The 17256-nt window shown below is 35.1% G+C and overlaps 1 protein-coding gene across 2 annotated transcripts in view; it reads left to right on the top strand.

Annotated features, from left to right (window-relative positions):
• The window catches only part of LOC111084978, an 85581-nt gene that overhangs the window by 41735 nt on the left and 26590 nt on the right, over nucleotides 1-17256 (top strand). For both annotated transcript variants that reach the window (XR_002609850.1, XM_022381748.1), the window contains exons 2-3: nucleotides 5139-5279; nucleotides 6817-6960. Coding sequence is in view for 1 of the 2 variants with exons in the window: in XM_022381748.1 (XP_022237456.1) it covers nucleotides 5139-5279; nucleotides 6817-6960 (285 nt within the window). In the remaining variant the exon portion in view is untranslated. The remainder of the gene's footprint in view (nucleotides 1-5138; nucleotides 5280-6816; nucleotides 6961-17256) is intronic.

Here is a 17256-nt window from a genome sequence, read left to right as displayed (position 1 = left end):
AGAAGATATTTTCAAGTGATTCATCAGGTGGAAAACGAATAGATAAATAGATAAACCGATATATGGCGCCATCTAGTTACCTAAATTCATCTAGAAATTTTCATAGAAGTGACCCGAAAAACGGGGCTAACTCGGTAACCCGTGGCCCGATTTTAACGAAACTTGTTTTATACTGTTTCTATTCTCATTTCAATACAAATATGACGCTATTGTGCGCCGTTTTTTGGTGTATTTAATTACAGACAAGCACACACACAAACAATCTCAGAGTTTTAGTAGTATATAGATAACAAAAACGGTGAGGGAAAGCAGGAAACTCTAGGTCGCGAATCTTACTTTGAACAACTGTGTATTAGTGTTGTGTTTGCTACATATTTTTATTCACTTCAGCGGGTTAAAAACAAAACAAAAACACGATGCTACTGAATTTTACCGCCGCGTGAAATTTGCCGCCCTAGGCTTGGGCCTAGTCAGTCTTGGAGGAAATACGTCACAGACCTGATATCTACACTTCCTGTGGCGAAACAACAACACAAAGGTCTGACATAAAAGAAAACATAGCTTACATAAACACGAAAAACATATTTAGTCACCAAAAAACAGTTTCTAGATTCAGAAATGTTTAAGGTAATCTTTAAGTCCAAATGAGTTTGTTGAATAATCGTTATTTGATCTATCAAGAAAATAAATTACATATTGACCAATAAGAATGAGTATGTAGAGGTATTTTTTTTAAATTGTTAATAGATGGCCAGTTATTGGCAAGTGGTTAGCATTATAATTTTGCCTATTAAGATAATACTATAAAATATTTTGCTGCTTTTTTATATTCAAGAAACTTTTGAAGATATACTTTAATTTTAGTTTTACTAAATTATACATAATAGAATTATATTTTGCTTTTTCTCCTTTCAAATCTCCCTTGAACCTATTACACAGATTATTTCAATTACGATTAGGCTTAAGACATTATAAATACCAAATAAGCTTTATTATTATTATTATTACAAATGAAATACATCATTTAATTAAATCAATAAAGTTTATTACTTTCTTTCCCCAATGGTTCTCTTATGATGAATAATTTTGAGTAAAGATAAGAAATTAAACCTTTTATCTTCCCGCCTAGTATCAAAAGGGCTGATCTTAACTTAATCTGATTCATTCTTCATTGAATATATATCCTTCCACGTAGTAAATAGACAATAAACTGCTCAGACTTACCGCTAAACATAGTTCACTTGAACTTAGCTTAATTTATAAGCCTCGTGTTAAGCCATAGAAAAGGTCATTGCGCTCACCGTAACAAAACAACATTGACATTGCAGTAATATTTTGTTTATTAGGTGTGACTCATGATTCTGCTACACAATCTATCATGATATTATGTTACAAGTTACATCTTTTGCAGTAGGTAACATTTGTTTTTAGAACAGGTACGACGTTTCGATCACTGGTACGATCATTCTTAAGTATAACAAGTGATCAAAACGTCGTACCTGTTCTAAAAGCAAATATTTCTTACTATAAAAGCTATAACTTGTAACATAATATAAACTCAAAACGAAACTATTGATCTGCTGAGATGTTTTAGTTGTTGAATATTATTTTTCATAGTAATTCTTATAAATTATAAAATTAAATAAGTGAATATCCGTTCGTAATGTTATTCAAAATGTTTGAAGAAAGATTCAAAACTAAATGATTTAAAACGACACTTGTGTAAAACATTTATTTACAATTAAAAGGAATACAACGTTAAAAATCATTACACAATAAATAGTTATTAAAAACAGGGACTTACCCTAACAAATACTCGACATATGTTTCGGTGTTCTATGACACCATCTTAAGAGGTAACAGTAAAGGCATGGTTGGGACTTCTATACCCACATAATTAGTTGCATACCAATAACACCATCTAGACTTAAACTACCCAAAGCTACAAAACATCTGTCCAGTACTTTATTATTTTTTAGACGTGGACTAGCTTTCTTGTTTAATATGATATCTTTGTTGTTTTTTTTTCAATCTCAATAGTTTATCTGATATTTAATTCAATTTTTTATTCTACTATAAGCCTATAAGCCATTGAAGTACAGAGAAATCGTAAATTATAGGTGTTTGTAAGCTATAGGAAAGTGTATTCATGTAAATATAAATATACATTTTAATTTTTTCTAAGGTTGGGAAATACCTACGTGTGTTTAACTTACATTTTGGTTTTATTCTGAAAGTTTTTTCTTCAATGTTTCTATATTTTATGTTGCAGCCTTTGTTTTTTCATAATGTAACCACAGCTACTTATTACTTTGCAACTATAAGATAAAGATATAAGTCTTACAATTTTCACCAGATGGCAGCCACAATACAACCAGTATTATTAAATGTCCAACGTTTTATAAAATCTTACTATCTAAAATATTATCAGAAAACTTAGATTTCAAACAAGTATAAAATTGCAGTTTATCAAATCACAGATTATTTACACTTAGTGTTCGATCCCTGTTATTTAAACATTGTCAACTTGTTTGAGGATTAAACATACCTACTTGAGGATTTGTTTTTAATTTCTGAAATAGCTCAGTTATATTTAGGCACAAACATGTAATATTTATTGAGGCTTAAATGCTAACATTATTGAAAACAGGTAAATACTTTCTGTTATTACAAGTACACAGAAAGAAAGTTAAACAACAACTTTAACTAAGCTCCTTCATTATCTCCAGTTACTTCTGCAGGGGGTGGGATTCTTACCCAATAACAAAAAAAAACAAACTTAGTTAGGACATCCGCCTGTGGTACCTGAGCACATGTGCAAAGTTTTGTCCCGTTTGTGAATGTGTGTGTGTGGGGGAGGGGGTATGAATATAATTCCAAACATGGGACCCCCAGCGATACCAAGAACACAAAATCCGATGCTAAATACGGGTTAAGCGGCCCTGAAAACATTTTCTTAGGCTCCATCATACCTAAGTGACCTTCTGGGGAGCTTGTTAGGGAGCAACGCTATATATATTTATGAAACCTGTAGACTGATAAGAGCTCAAATTTACACAATACTGTTATAGCTTCGAACACTTAAAATTGCATGGAGGAACCTGGTATTCTACTGAATATAAAATAAGCCTTTTTCTACCTTTCATTTCAGTTTCAATTATAAGTGTTTTAGGTCGCTCAAGCTGAAAAGGTAGAGGAAAGAATAGTTATATTCTATTGAATGAAATCGAATTTCATTGTGAAATATTTAGAATTTTAAATATTATATTTAAATTAATACAGTCGTATTTTTGTAAAAGAGTTAGAGCTGACAGAAAATTTTAATATAATGAAAATAGTTTTACTATGTCTAATTAATGGCACAGCGGTATGTCTGCGGACTTACAACACTAGAAACCGAGTTTCGATACTCGTGGTGGGCAGAGCACAGATAGCCCATTGTGTAGCTTTGTACTTAACTACAAACAAACTATGTCTGATTTGGTGGTAATATTAGTATACACAGAAATATTTTCATAGATTGATGCAAAATCATGTGAGGACATTGAGTTTTTTGATAAATTACCTATTACAGAGATTGAGTACATTGTACTTAAAAGAATTTTGGAGCATCACCACGTTGTTATAGTCTATGTCGCCACGCCCAGTTATGCTGTAATTAACGATTGTGCATTTTACCAATAGCTTTGTAATTTAGTCTACACTTCAAAATGCTATATCCAAAGAACACCCTTTCTCCAAGCTACCTTTCTACAATCCTTTTAGTATGTGAAGACGGAAGTCTTCCAGCACCCGTCTCAACAGTCCAATCGTACAGAAATAAATAGATTGGCATGCTTTATATAGAGTAGCATGAATACTCATTTCATTCTACAGTTACTTGAAGTATGGGATGGTTTAACGGATATGTCGTTGAAGCAATTATTTTCTTTCATTATTGAATTTCATGTAAAGATGCTCGAGATCAATCTACTTTAGCCGTCTCTAATTTTGGAGTGATTGACTACCGTCAACTGGTTGACATCTCTTTACCAACAAACAGTGGATTGGAACATCACATTAAAACTCCCCCACAGCTAAAAGGCAAGCATGTTAGACGATGGGTTTTTCTCCAAATTGCAGGTCGAGCCCACTAACCATCAGCCCATGTCAGGCCAAGCAACATTTGTACAAATGAATTGTCTCGCTTTTCCAGACGGAGATCATTCTTGATTATATTGTCTATCACTGCCTGGGCCACGTAGACAGATTTTGCCACTAATTTGTGTTCGAAGGTTCTTATTACGACTTGGCACGACTTGCTACAAGTCTCTTTCTGGATGGCCCTTGTACTCCAAGTTGATTCATATTCATTTGATTACCAATGTCATTAAGTATAAGGGAAATTTCCTTTTTTGGCATTTCTAAATTCCTGACATGAACACGTCTTTATGGTATGCTTGTATGCATATTTTGTGTCTGTAAGAGTTGTTACATGTCCTTCCCAAAGATATAAATTTTCATCAGCATCCAACTACCAACATAACTCCAAACAAAGTCGAAATGTAGTTTTGATACATTCAGCCCCACCACGACTTTATATTGGCTGTCGTTGTCACGTCACTTGCTAATTTGCATACGCAAAGTCGTTTTAATAGAATGCACTCAACCCTCTGTACTTAGATCGATTTAATTTATAAACAGTTATATTCTAAGAAGCAAAAATTGTGATCAAATATATTTATGTTTTTATGTAAAAGTTTGTTTTGTTTGCTTGTTTGTTATTAAGCACAACATTACACAATGAGTTATCTGTGCTGTGTCCATTGTGAGTATCAAAACCCGATTTTTTAGCGTAATAAGCCCTCAAACTTATCGCCGAGTCATCGCGCCGAGTTATATAAATGATATAATGAATTATGAATTGGTTAATTTTAAAGTATTGTCCACCCCATATCATTTTATAACATTATGATGCTTGAATAAAATCACAAAGTTTTATTTGTTACATTAACTTCTAATTTCGCACTTTACTTTCTACACGTTAGCTAATATCTTCCGATGTTATTAAAGAACATTTAACGAATTACAGATTTTTATTTATGTAACAAACATATGATAATACCGTAGTCACTGTAACATCTTGTTGCACTTTCTAGGGATAGATGTCTATGTTGGTGAACCTTGCGAAAACACGTGTAGTAATAATTTACACAACATTTATTGCAACTTAACAACAAAAAGATGCGAGTGCCTGAAAGAATATCCTGTAAGAGTCAAGAGAAAAGGATGTGTGAAAGGTATGTATTAAAGGTTTTATTATTTAGCATATATATTAAACAACGACTTCAACGGCGTAATGTAATATTAAAACATTTCTATTGTGTGATTTTAATTTCAAGTTTTATTATACACACACACATATATATATATCAAATCTATCAGCAATTTTCAACACTAAAATTAAAAATTTCTTTGAAACATTCTGTGAACATGTATCAGTGTTATATTTTCTTTACGTACTTCTAGGAGTTTTGTTCATACGGATATCTTTTTTGCCCAATATATTAGATTTGAAATTTAAAAATTTTAACAAACGGTTGATAGGAATTTTTCAGACTAAAACACAACACTTCTGGTTATACACTTTGTGGTGTTTTTCAGTACACAAGGAACATGATAATTCATTTCTTATAGTAATTAATAAACATTAAAAATACTTGTAGTTATTTCTATAATTTTATTAAGATATCTACGAACAATAACTAGGACTTAATTTATAGATACAGTTTATATTGTTAGTTTATATTTTGAATTAAAAATTGCATTATATTTCGATTTAATACTTTTGCATTAACGCTATTCTTGCACTTAGTTTCGCACAAAATAGAAAGATATCGCAGTACAGTTACTTTCTCTTGTCTTTTTTAACATTTTATTTAGTTGGCAGTTTTTACTAAGTACCTGTTTGGATAAATGTCTAAATGTATAGTATTTCAAATGTCTTTTGTCTTCCATATTAATGTCGTCAGTGGATTTTCAATTCACTATAACTTTCGAACCACAGAAATTTTAGGGGTGATTTGGTTCTTTCAATTACCTTTGTGAAGTTGGAATTGTACCACTAACTCAAAAACACTTAGTTGAGCTTAACTCTTTCACTACCACGTTTATAAATAAGCAATTCTCCCAGTGTCAGGTTTATTCTTAGATACCAAGAGACACGTGTTCCAGTATTTTATTTGTTATCTGAAACTTAACTAGTGAATTTCATGGCGGTACAAAATTCCAATCATACAAAGATCATATATGTCAATGGCAGTGAAAGAGTTAAAACAATCGTTTATGTCAGATATCCATCTTGTAATACGAGCTTTTGATACCCTTACTAATGTTGTGAGCAAGTATCAAGAGTGTAACACAACATTTTGAAGTTTTCTAATAATAACCTCTCAATTTTTTTCTAGTGACATCACGTAGTTTAGATAAGGAAACATATATGCACACACATATTTATTATTTATCAATGGTCTTTCGAAACATTTAGGTGCCGAAGCTCTTAACATTTATTATCCCTACAAAAAAAAGAGATTTATTCCTTTAATTTTTGGAAAAATTTGATTACATGATATTTCAAATTTGCTTCATTGGGCTTAAGAGTGTAAATCTGTTTTAGATCTATTTAGTTTGTTTTTAATAGAATGTTGTCAAGTGGTAGCTACAGAACTGTTCATCTACTACTCTAACGAAAAATTCAAACATAAATGATGTTTGCTTAATTAAAAGCATAGTAACTGTTTAAAGGAGGGCGATACAGTTGTCACATTTCTTTGGTAGGAGCTAGATTATGGGAAAAATGTGATTACACAGAATCTTGCTCCTACTATAACGACCATGCCATGTGTAATTCGCATGGAGAATGTCGCTGTGAAGAGGGCTACAAAAGTTATTCCGACGAAACGGGGGAAATGTGCATTCCAGGTAAGAGCTAGATTTTATGTTACTGAGGTACTTATTTTTTTCATCTAACAATACATTTTAATGCATTCTATCCAACCTATTTACTGGGTTGATTGTAAATATACGTTTGCTTTGGATTGGATATTCGTCCGAAGCTACACAAGAGTTGTTTACGCTATTTGCGCATGAAGTAATGGTAACATTACAACTGTACCTTTTATAATGAAGAACCTTATTATTCATTTCAACGGTAGCTAAGTTGGAAAGGTCATAAAACTAGCTCAATTATAATTAAGGTGTTTTTGCTCTGATAAGAACAGACTGGGTCATTGTGGGATTCGGTAGTTATTTGTAGCAGGGTATAATTTAAGTTCAGGCTTTATATCCTGAAAGGCTTATTTAATCATTTTGGGTAAACGTGTGCAAGAATATACCTAATATAACAAATTATACTAGATTAATTAACTTGTTAAACGTGTTTTATTGTGTGTGATCCTAACTCAAGATTTAGTCGGAATGCGTTCAAGTTAATTATCATGTTCGTTTTTCACTCCTTTAATATAGATAATAAATATTACATTAATAACAGAATTTCTGAATACCGGTTTTCACATTTTAATCTACAATTTTTAAGCGAATTTTATTTTTGTTTTAAGAATGAGTCACGAGTATATAGACGATTCAAAATTTATCTTAAATTATTTCTAATTAGAGATGTGTGACTTTAAGTTATAGTAAATCGCGAGCTGAAATTTATTGAGTGAACCTTTAATTAAAGAAAAAAGCATGTAGTTGTTTAAATAATTCATTTTAAGACGAATCATTAACACCCCCCCCACCCCACCACCACAGAGGCGGCTCCCTTTGGACTGGTTAACTTCTGATGTATATATGCTATACCTTAAAATTAATGCTAAAAACAACTAAAAAGTATATTCGCCGAAAATGAGTTACATCATTTGACATTTTAATTTTGTGTTTTGTATGCTGTACAAATGAGTCATTCTGTCATATGCGAAATATTAATATAACGTAACCAAAGACTGTGTTTATTGTTGTTATTGATGTGAAATGTTAGTGTTGATCCTAACAATGGTATAGAAACTTATATCATGTTAAGAACCATATTTAGTATATTTGTATAACAGGACACGATTTGACATTCATGAATATTCTCGGGTAGATCTCATCGCTTACTCCTAGTGGTGAAATTTCGAACTATTTACTCCATAGCAACAAACTTTCGATCTTTCAGCAACACAACTTGAAACTCTCCGTCTCTAGTGCATATCATGGAATTATCAGCCGTCTGGTGCCACTTTGAGGAACTGTGATGCCCCAGGATAAATAATACTCCCACTGGATAACAATCTTTGATCACCTCTCACCGGAATCCGTGGTTTACGCATACATTAGTTTATCTTACAATATATTCCTTAAAAGGAGTGTTTCATATTACCCTAAAGTCTTCAATCTCTAAATAGTCATCGTATCCATACACTAAATTAACTTACAATTTATGTATACCTGAAAAGGACTGTTTTTCGTGTTAACCTAAAGCATTATTGTCTTAGGTATTTTTGTATCCAAATGAAAAATACGTAGTAAGACTTATCGTACTCTATATAGCCTTGTTTTCATTCTTACATATGATTTTCCCATCTAGTTATCAAACTATATGTAGTGACACTGAAATTATTTTGTCAAACGTTTTTCTAAACGCATGACTTACAGTAAATGAAAATCCATTCACATATGTAATGTTTTCATGTAATGTAATCTAAGTGAAATAAATAGCAACACTACCAAGTTTTATGTTTCGTCATAGCGTCCAATAGGACATCACAGTTCTTATGCTTTTCTGTACACAAGTATAAAGTACAATCTCTTTACTAATAGTCAAGTGTCTTACTACAATATTTTGAGATTGCCGTTACTGAGTGGATACAAGCACCAAATTTGGCATGAAGTTTTTTTTGTAACAATTATGCCTAAGAACCCTCTTGAAATGTGAAGGGTTACTGTATAATACGTCAAAATCCAACATGGCCACCGTCCGCCATTTATATTATGCTTAGATCTGCTTAGACTTGTTGCAATAGTCAGAATAGTACATAATTATGAAATTTTAAAACCACTGAACATTCTATCAATGTTTTTTTTTACTGTCAGGACACTATAGCCAACTATTTTAGTCACTATGAATAGGTGCAGCCCATGCCACGCACGGGTAATAGTGCAAAATGTGTGGTCCTACAGCACAAGTTGCAATCACTGTGGGTTTTGGTTAATTCGGAACCGATTGTCTGTAGGTGAATTCTGAGCATATTGTCTGTAGGTTTCTATGGAAGTAGCAAGTTCGCCATTCTACACACACTGTTCTGACTGTCTGATTATGTACCACATTACAATTGCACATAGGGAAACAGTCAAGATTGGCTTTGTTGCATTTGCCATTTGAGTATTCTCCCTTGCATGAGCATCTGATAAATTCCCTGCAGGCTTTAGAGACTTCAGGAATTGCGATCCAAACATAAACCCATGTTTCTGACAGTCTAGTCCAGCCAAGTTTCTGTGGGAAAGGAATCACTTCCTGTATACGTGAGCTGATAGCCTAGCTTCCTGCTTGATATAAGGCATGCCTTATGTGTTGAAACAAAGAATTCATGGTGGGTGGCAGTCTGTCTATAGGTACGTTCCTTACTTCATTTACACTGTTAGAAGTACTAGTTTTATCATAAAGTATGACAAGCAGCCTTTCCAACTTCGATAACGTGGAAGGGGTGACTAGCGAGATAGGTGAACGTTTCTGTGACCTCACTGTAGGCCTGCCAGGCTAGCCACTCTGATTTCTTGCCCTTGCCGTTGATTGCTAATGTAGTGTCACAGCCAGATATTGCATGAAAAATTTGCATTGCTTGGAACCTACCATCTCCAAGGCTGGCATAGAGGGCATTTATATTGTAGAATCTGTAGTTACTGCTCATTCCGAATGCGACCCATATGTTAGCCATAGGTTGAGTCATTACCAGATGGTGGAATGTGGCCACAAGGATAACTACAACACCTGTGTTTACAGTATGTACTAGGCCAGTTTTGCCACCCTGTTACAGAGCATGCAATACATGAACTACCACTCGTGTGTAAGCTTCTTCATGATTGCAGTCAGGCATTGGGTTGTTGGAATCTACTGGCATGTTAACTACGGATGGACCAAAAGTCATATACACTGCTTTACCTGGTGAACATAATTTTTGAAATCTTGGATGTCAGAAATTCAAAGAGCTCTTGTTTTCTGAGTCACGCAGGAAATCCATCTAGTTACCTGGCAATTTTACCTTGCCTCTCACTTTTCTGCGCACCCCCTTTCCCTATCTTTTCCTGAGTGGACTACTTCAAGCTGTCAGGAATGTACACTATCCTACCAAACATCATGGGAACGGGTAGTTATGAATAAAACATGTCTTTATTCCAAAAAATTATTAGCGTGTTGGCCCGCCTTTGGCTTTAATGACTGGTTCAATGTGTCATGGAAAACTGTATACTAATTTTTGGTAGAAAGCTGGTGGTATTGTGCTCCACTCCTTTGAAGTATTAGTAAGCTCCATTACTTAAGAGGGCCATCTTGGCCTTTCCCTAATTCTGCATTCCAGTTCATCTCAAAGATGTTTTGTCGGGTTGAGGTCGGGGTTCTGTGCTGGCCACTACAATGCTCCGATGTTATTCTCTTCAAACTACGCATTCACAATCCTGGCTTTGTGACATGGAGCATTATTATGTTGGAAAGTGCAAGGATCGGTGCCATAATATTGCAACAATGTAGGACACACAGAATTGTTCAGAACATCAATGTAGGACTCAGCATTCATGGATCCATACACTACAACCAGTGGGCCTAGTCCATACACGAGAAGCACCCTCTGACCATGATACTGCCACCTCCAAACTTCACTGTTGGGACAACACACTCAGGTAATAAGTTCTCCAGGCATCCTCCATACCCAAACACATCCATTAGACTGGAAGAGCGTGTAGCGTGACTAGTCACTCCACAGGACCAATTTCCATGGATCCACGGTCCACGGTTCGGTGTGCCTTGCCCCATGCCAATCGACGGTGTGCAATTGTTTGTTACCAACGGCTTGTGGGCTGCAGCTCTCGACGTGTCGTGGAAACACTTATCAGATTGCCTGTGTCTGCTCGCATTTCTTTGTATCTTTTCTTGGGCTCATTGTTACCTGTGGGCTTCCATTTCTTCAGCACGTTGCCAATTGTCGACCTGGGAATGTTTACCTGTTTCACAATAGAACGTGCAGACATTTACCCCAAATGACATCCATTCTTTCCTCTGAAACTCTGTTAGATATTTCTTAGTATTTATCATTCAGCCTACAAGTTCGAAATGACTTCCGAGCGAACCGCTGATCACCCTTATAGGCCAAACTATTTGCATATTTCGACATCACATTCTTTTTCCTGCAATCCCACACAACATCTAATCTTGTGGTGTCCTGCAGTTGCTTTTGTAAGTGAGGAATGAAACCCTCTCAGCATATTCATCAAAGGTTATCACTCCATTAGTGGACAGGAAGTGCACAATAAAAGCACGATGTAGGACTTTGCAGTCATATACTTCAGGTGGTTCTGATAACTCTGGCTGTTCGAAACACTTCAGTAACTCAAACTTTGCACTTGGCAAATAAAGCTTCTTAAAATCTGAAAGGGAAGGTGGGAAGGACTGTATCTCATGAACGAAGAACTCCCTCAGGTCACTGCTTTGGCTCTGCATGGAAATATACAAAGTGGCCAAAGAGTTCTACATTATTTTGAAGTATTTTGATCTTATTCCACTGTGCATATGGTACTTTAGGCTGTGGCTTTTTCAAGAGGGCGAGATTATTTCTTTTGATTAGGTCAGCAATGTAGCAAGTGCGATCTACAAGCACATTCTTCACAAATTCCTTATATTGTTCCTTGTCAGTGTCTTCTAGGGCGTGCAGTGCTTCTATTACAGATCTGTTCACACAGTTGCGACTGTCAAGTATCACTAGATCTGAAAAATCATTCAGAGAAGGTTTCCCCATTTTGAAAATGGTTTTTGCAAGCTTGTTAACCTGGTTGTAGAAAGTTTTCTGAGTTGCAGGACCCTGCTCAGGATTTTGAAAGTTTTATGTTTTATTTTCTACATCATCATCTGGCAGGTATTATCCCTCAAACTGCTTCTGCAGTCTAGACAGGTCTTGTCCTCAAAGCATCTATTGCGTAAAAGCAGCAGGGTTTTCTGTGAGCCCAATACAACCACATGAGCCTTGCACATAGCGGATTTCTTGCTCATATGCCTGATCAGCTGGTATTGCAAAGAACTTGTTGCTAGTCTTGGATAGAACCCGGTGGCATTTCCTCTCAAACTCGTCACTGATGGTGGTAGGCAATAAATTCATGTCTCCGATGTGGACAGGCACCCATTTTACATACTTCATGTGATCCAAAACAAAAAACAGAGATATTAACTGTTCCAGCACTTCCACATACAAGAGGAATTTTTTGTCTATTGGCCCAAACAAAGATGAGAATGAGTGTTTCACATCTCATGATGAGATCACAATACATGAAGGTGGGACTTTTCCTGATCATATCATTATGCCATGCTGCAGCAGATTCTTCATCTTTAGTGCCTTCATATAGTGTAAATGCTTCTGCTGGAGGATGAGGAAGACTAGTAGAGTGACTTGGTGGGAGTGTCTAGTGCGAGTGAGGTGAGATGTTTTTAGCATGGAATCTACAGTTTCAGCAGAGGCCGCTTTTACTTCTGTGAGAGATTATGTCCAGCAAGAACCTTGTAACAAATCTCCCAGTGTCTTCTACATGGCCATTTCTGTGTGCAAGCCACCCAGCATAACAACATATACTTTCTCACCATGAGTCCTTGGCCATTTTCACTGCACAAACTTTGCCAAAGCATACAGACGCTGATCAAATGTAGTCACTGGGATTTGGCCTGGGTTAAGGTATTCAATTGCTTGTCTCCTGACATCCATATCGTGCTTAATCATCACAGGTGTTGCAGATTTCACATAGAAAAAAGGAAGTAGTGCACACAGAGCAGGAGATTCTTCTATGTTGGGCTGTAGTGCAGCATGATAGGCAGCCCATGCCACAGCATCTCCACTGCCAAGTTTGTCATTTATCAGTGGCAAAGCATGCTTGACCTAATGGTTTTCCTGAGCTCTTGCCTCATCTAAACAGCTCTGCATAGTCCTTATGTCACATGTAGAAACCACAGCTGTACTGGTCATCAGAGATACAGCTGTAACAAAAGCATAACCATCTGGGAGATGGTGCTTTATTGATCCAGGTGTCACTGTAAAATGTGTTTTTGTTTTACTAGGTATATTCCTTGTTGGAAACTGGAAAAGTCTGATTTCTATTCCATGGAAAGAAGTCAGAGAAGTGGTTAAGTTGGATTATGGTCTATATTGTCTAAGGCACCAACTGTGAACAAGTCTTTCTGAGGCAAGCAGGAACTACTATCCCACCTTTTTCATACTGCTCACAAACAAAAAAGGCAATCCAGTCTTCAAGCTCCATAACCCTGTCGTATGAAATGCTGATAACTATGAATATTGAGATAAATGTAGATGGGGAGAGGTGGTTCATGCTCCAAAGTATGCATTGTTTTCACAACTGACACAGATGATATTTTCTTTGTGTTGTAAAGGATCGCCTGTCCAACACTACGACAAGCTTGAGATTCGTGACTGTCTTAATTTTTCAAGTTGGTTCCATTAAGGATCTGAGAAATGATGGACTTGGGACTGGAAGGCAGTGAATCTTCTTGACAATCTGTTGTCTAACTGACAAAAGAGGGTTTTTATCACTATTACCTGTGTATGGCATGGATTGTGCTTATACACATATATGATAATAACAAGAATAGTTGGCTATAGTGCCCTGGCAATAACAAAAGTTAACGATGTTGACTGATTACAGAAACGTATAAGAAATTGTTATTCTGACATAAATAAAATGTCTAAGCATAACATAAATGGTGGGCGATGGCAATTTTGGATTTTGATGTATTGTACAGAAAACCTTAATATTTCAAGAGCGCTCCTAGCCAAAATGTGATTAGTGTTACCTAAAGAAACTTCCTGCCAAATTTGATGCTCGTATCCGCTCAGTAACGGTAAATTCGCTAAGCCACACGACTATAAAACAATTGTATGTACAAACTTTCTACAAATGACGTTATGCATAACATATTGCAGGAGGAAGTCCGTGAAGTCATTGCAGGAAATAATGACATCACGAGTATACAAAATCTAGTTTTATACTACTGTCTTTCTGCATTTAGGCAGAGCCTTGGGGTTAGACAGAGCCTTGGTGGCAGATCCCAAGAGCGCTCAACCATGAAATGTTGTTTTGTTTTCTATTTACAGATTCAACAGAAAACGTAGGATCTATATAAGGTGAGTTCTGTTTCAGTTATTTCTCATTAGAATTCGAGATGGATAGTCGTCTACAACAACCATTTACATGTTTAGCCAGTCCCAGAAGGTAGCAGTAAAACTCGGTTTATAAGCAAAGTCTTGACCTACCATGGCGATGTTATCTATCTTATTTCTGAAAATATTGTTTTAGTGTATGGTGAATTTCGAACCCTTTATATTAAATTAAAGCAAAATATTTCTAGCCTTCAATTTGTCGGAGAATTGCCTGGACATTTTCATGATTATTTAAAATCTGATAAATCAAATCATTTTATCATTGATGACGTTTTGGGGATGTATCAAATCCTTTTATCAATGATGAAATTTTGGTGATATATCGAAATAAAATAAAAGCTGATATTCCACTAAATATATATACCCATTGAGTAGCATGACTGTGGCTTCAATAGAACTAGAAATATTTTATCAAAACAGACCTTTATGTGATTAAAGAGCTAGCATTCAAATGTCTAGCCACTGGTGTATTTTTGTGATTATCTTTCGGATACAGATCACCACCAGTGTGAGGTGGTAACCCCTAGGAAAATGGAGAAATCGACTATCCCTATCTATGGAATGTGGTCAGAATGCTGAGAGAGAACTTCACGGCAGTCTACAAGAATGATAAAGAGAGAGCATGCTGAACATCGCATGCCACATTTTGGACTAGAGTGGATGTCCCCGTATTAATCAACTTCCAACATTAAGCCTATAATGCCCATATTATACGAGTAAACATTATCATTGTACCGTGAAAAAATAGATGGTATACTTAACTGGATGTACAGCATTGTATAAATGAACAGTTCTTATATGACTTCTATGCATTTTTACATGCAAGCTCAATTAATTTAATCATTACGACTATTAGAATTAAATAATACCAAGATCTTCTCCAGATTAAGGGAATCATTTCTGGAGCCTTAAAGGTTTTAAGGGCAGCATTCCCATGGTGAACATCCAAAAACAAAATATATTCGATACAAATCATTATTGAGAGAGCAGACAGCAGAGAAAACTTGTGTAAGCAAAAAAGAAACTTACTAATACAGAAAGAAGGGTTTCTGACATTAGTTGTAGCCCCCTACATTTGCATTAGTTGGTTTGGCAGAAAGTGCTATTGGAAAATATAATAAAATTAAAAAATATGGAACACACAAAATGAGTGTAACTGAAGAACTGGTACACTTGCTTTATCAACCCAAAAGCTATGAAAGAGCAATGTATAAAATATTAAACTCAACAGATCACAAAATATATTCTGTCATACAAAATGATACATTACCCATAGATGATAAAGCAATGATAAATCAATTGCAACAACTTCACCAGTCTCTTCACTCAGAAGTCATGAAACCTGTTAGAAACAAAAGGGGTTCGCTGGTTCTTTGAATTATATATAATCAACAGAAATATAAAAAGAAAGCTGAAATCTTACTAAATAAAATCCTCTCCAATGGTGATTTATCATTGAAGCGAGTTAATTATTAGCGGAAGATCTGTCTAGGACAATAATATAATCGACCTGGTAACGACATACTACGTAAACAAAGACATTTTAACCCTATCAATTATCAAATATCAATATTACGCAGAAGTTCGTGGAAAACAATAACAGATGGCAGTAATGAAGCATGGAGATCAAACAACAACTAAAAGAACAAGAGCCAAGGGTGTTGAATCTAAATGGGTTCATTATTAATAATGTATGTCTTTGTTATTTATTCATTTCAAATGATTTATAAAGTAAACAATGTCTGATGTGAATCAAGCACTACAATCTGTATACTATAATCCTACTCATTGTATCAGTTATGGTGGAGTACAGCCTTTATTTAGATCTGTAAAAGCATTAGGTAAATCCATCACTGTAAAACAATTCAAAGACTGGCTATACACTACATAAGCCTGTAAGATATTAATTGCCAAGAAACCGATGATCATTTCAGGGATCCATGAATAATGGCAGGCTAATTTGGTGTTATAAGAATACGCATGGGTTTTTCTGCTCAAGGATAAGAAAGGTGAAACATTCGCCAAAACTTTAAAACAAACTTTGATATAGGGTCGAAAACCCTGTAAACTTCAGACGGAAGGTGGAACAAAATATATTAATTGTCTGTTTCAAGCTAATCGCAAGAAGTAAGACATTTACTTTTTTACTACTCTTAATAAAACAAAAGCATCTGTAGTAGAACAATTTAATCGTACTTTTAAAACCAGAATGTGGTGTTACTTAGCACATCACAGAACTTATAAGTATATCCCTGTACCGAAAAATCTGGTCGGTGTCTATAATCAATTGTATTATCACGGTATTAAAATGATACCAACGGATGTCAATTACTCTAACCAGTCTATGGTGTGGAAGACATTTCACAAATCTCCATCAAAGTAAATATCAAATACATATTAATAAAGCGAAACATCCATTTAAGAAAGACTAGACGCCTGGATGGACAGACAAAATCATTACGATTCATAAGAGATAGGAGAAAATTCCCTCTGTGTACAAACTGCAAGAATATATTGAGTAATCTTAAGTGAAACAGTTTACGAATCTAAACGAAAATGAGTAATCAAGTCCCTCACCGATATGCAAGTCGTAGAAGAAGTACTACGAGAACAAGGAAGGGGAAAACAAACAGTATTTAATAAAATTTACTAGTTAAATCTTTAAGCAGATCTGAATCGTCTGCTATCATAAAATGTTAAGTATAACTTTGGTAATCATTATTCGTATGTATATGTATAAAATAGTTCTGTGAATCGTTTTGCCAAAATACTCTAAGGAATTATGTCACTCATCTTCCAAGACCTATTAGTC

Source organism: Limulus polyphemus, unplaced genomic scaffold, assembly GCF_000517525.1.
Source record: "Limulus polyphemus unplaced genomic scaffold, Limulus_polyphemus-2.1.2 Scaffold188, whole genome shotgun sequence".
Classification (NCBI taxonomy): domain Eukaryota; kingdom Metazoa; phylum Arthropoda; class Merostomata; order Xiphosura; family Limulidae; genus Limulus; species Limulus polyphemus.
The sequence above is the reverse complement of the archived record's forward strand: the minus strand, read 5'-3'. Positions and strand labels throughout refer to the sequence as shown.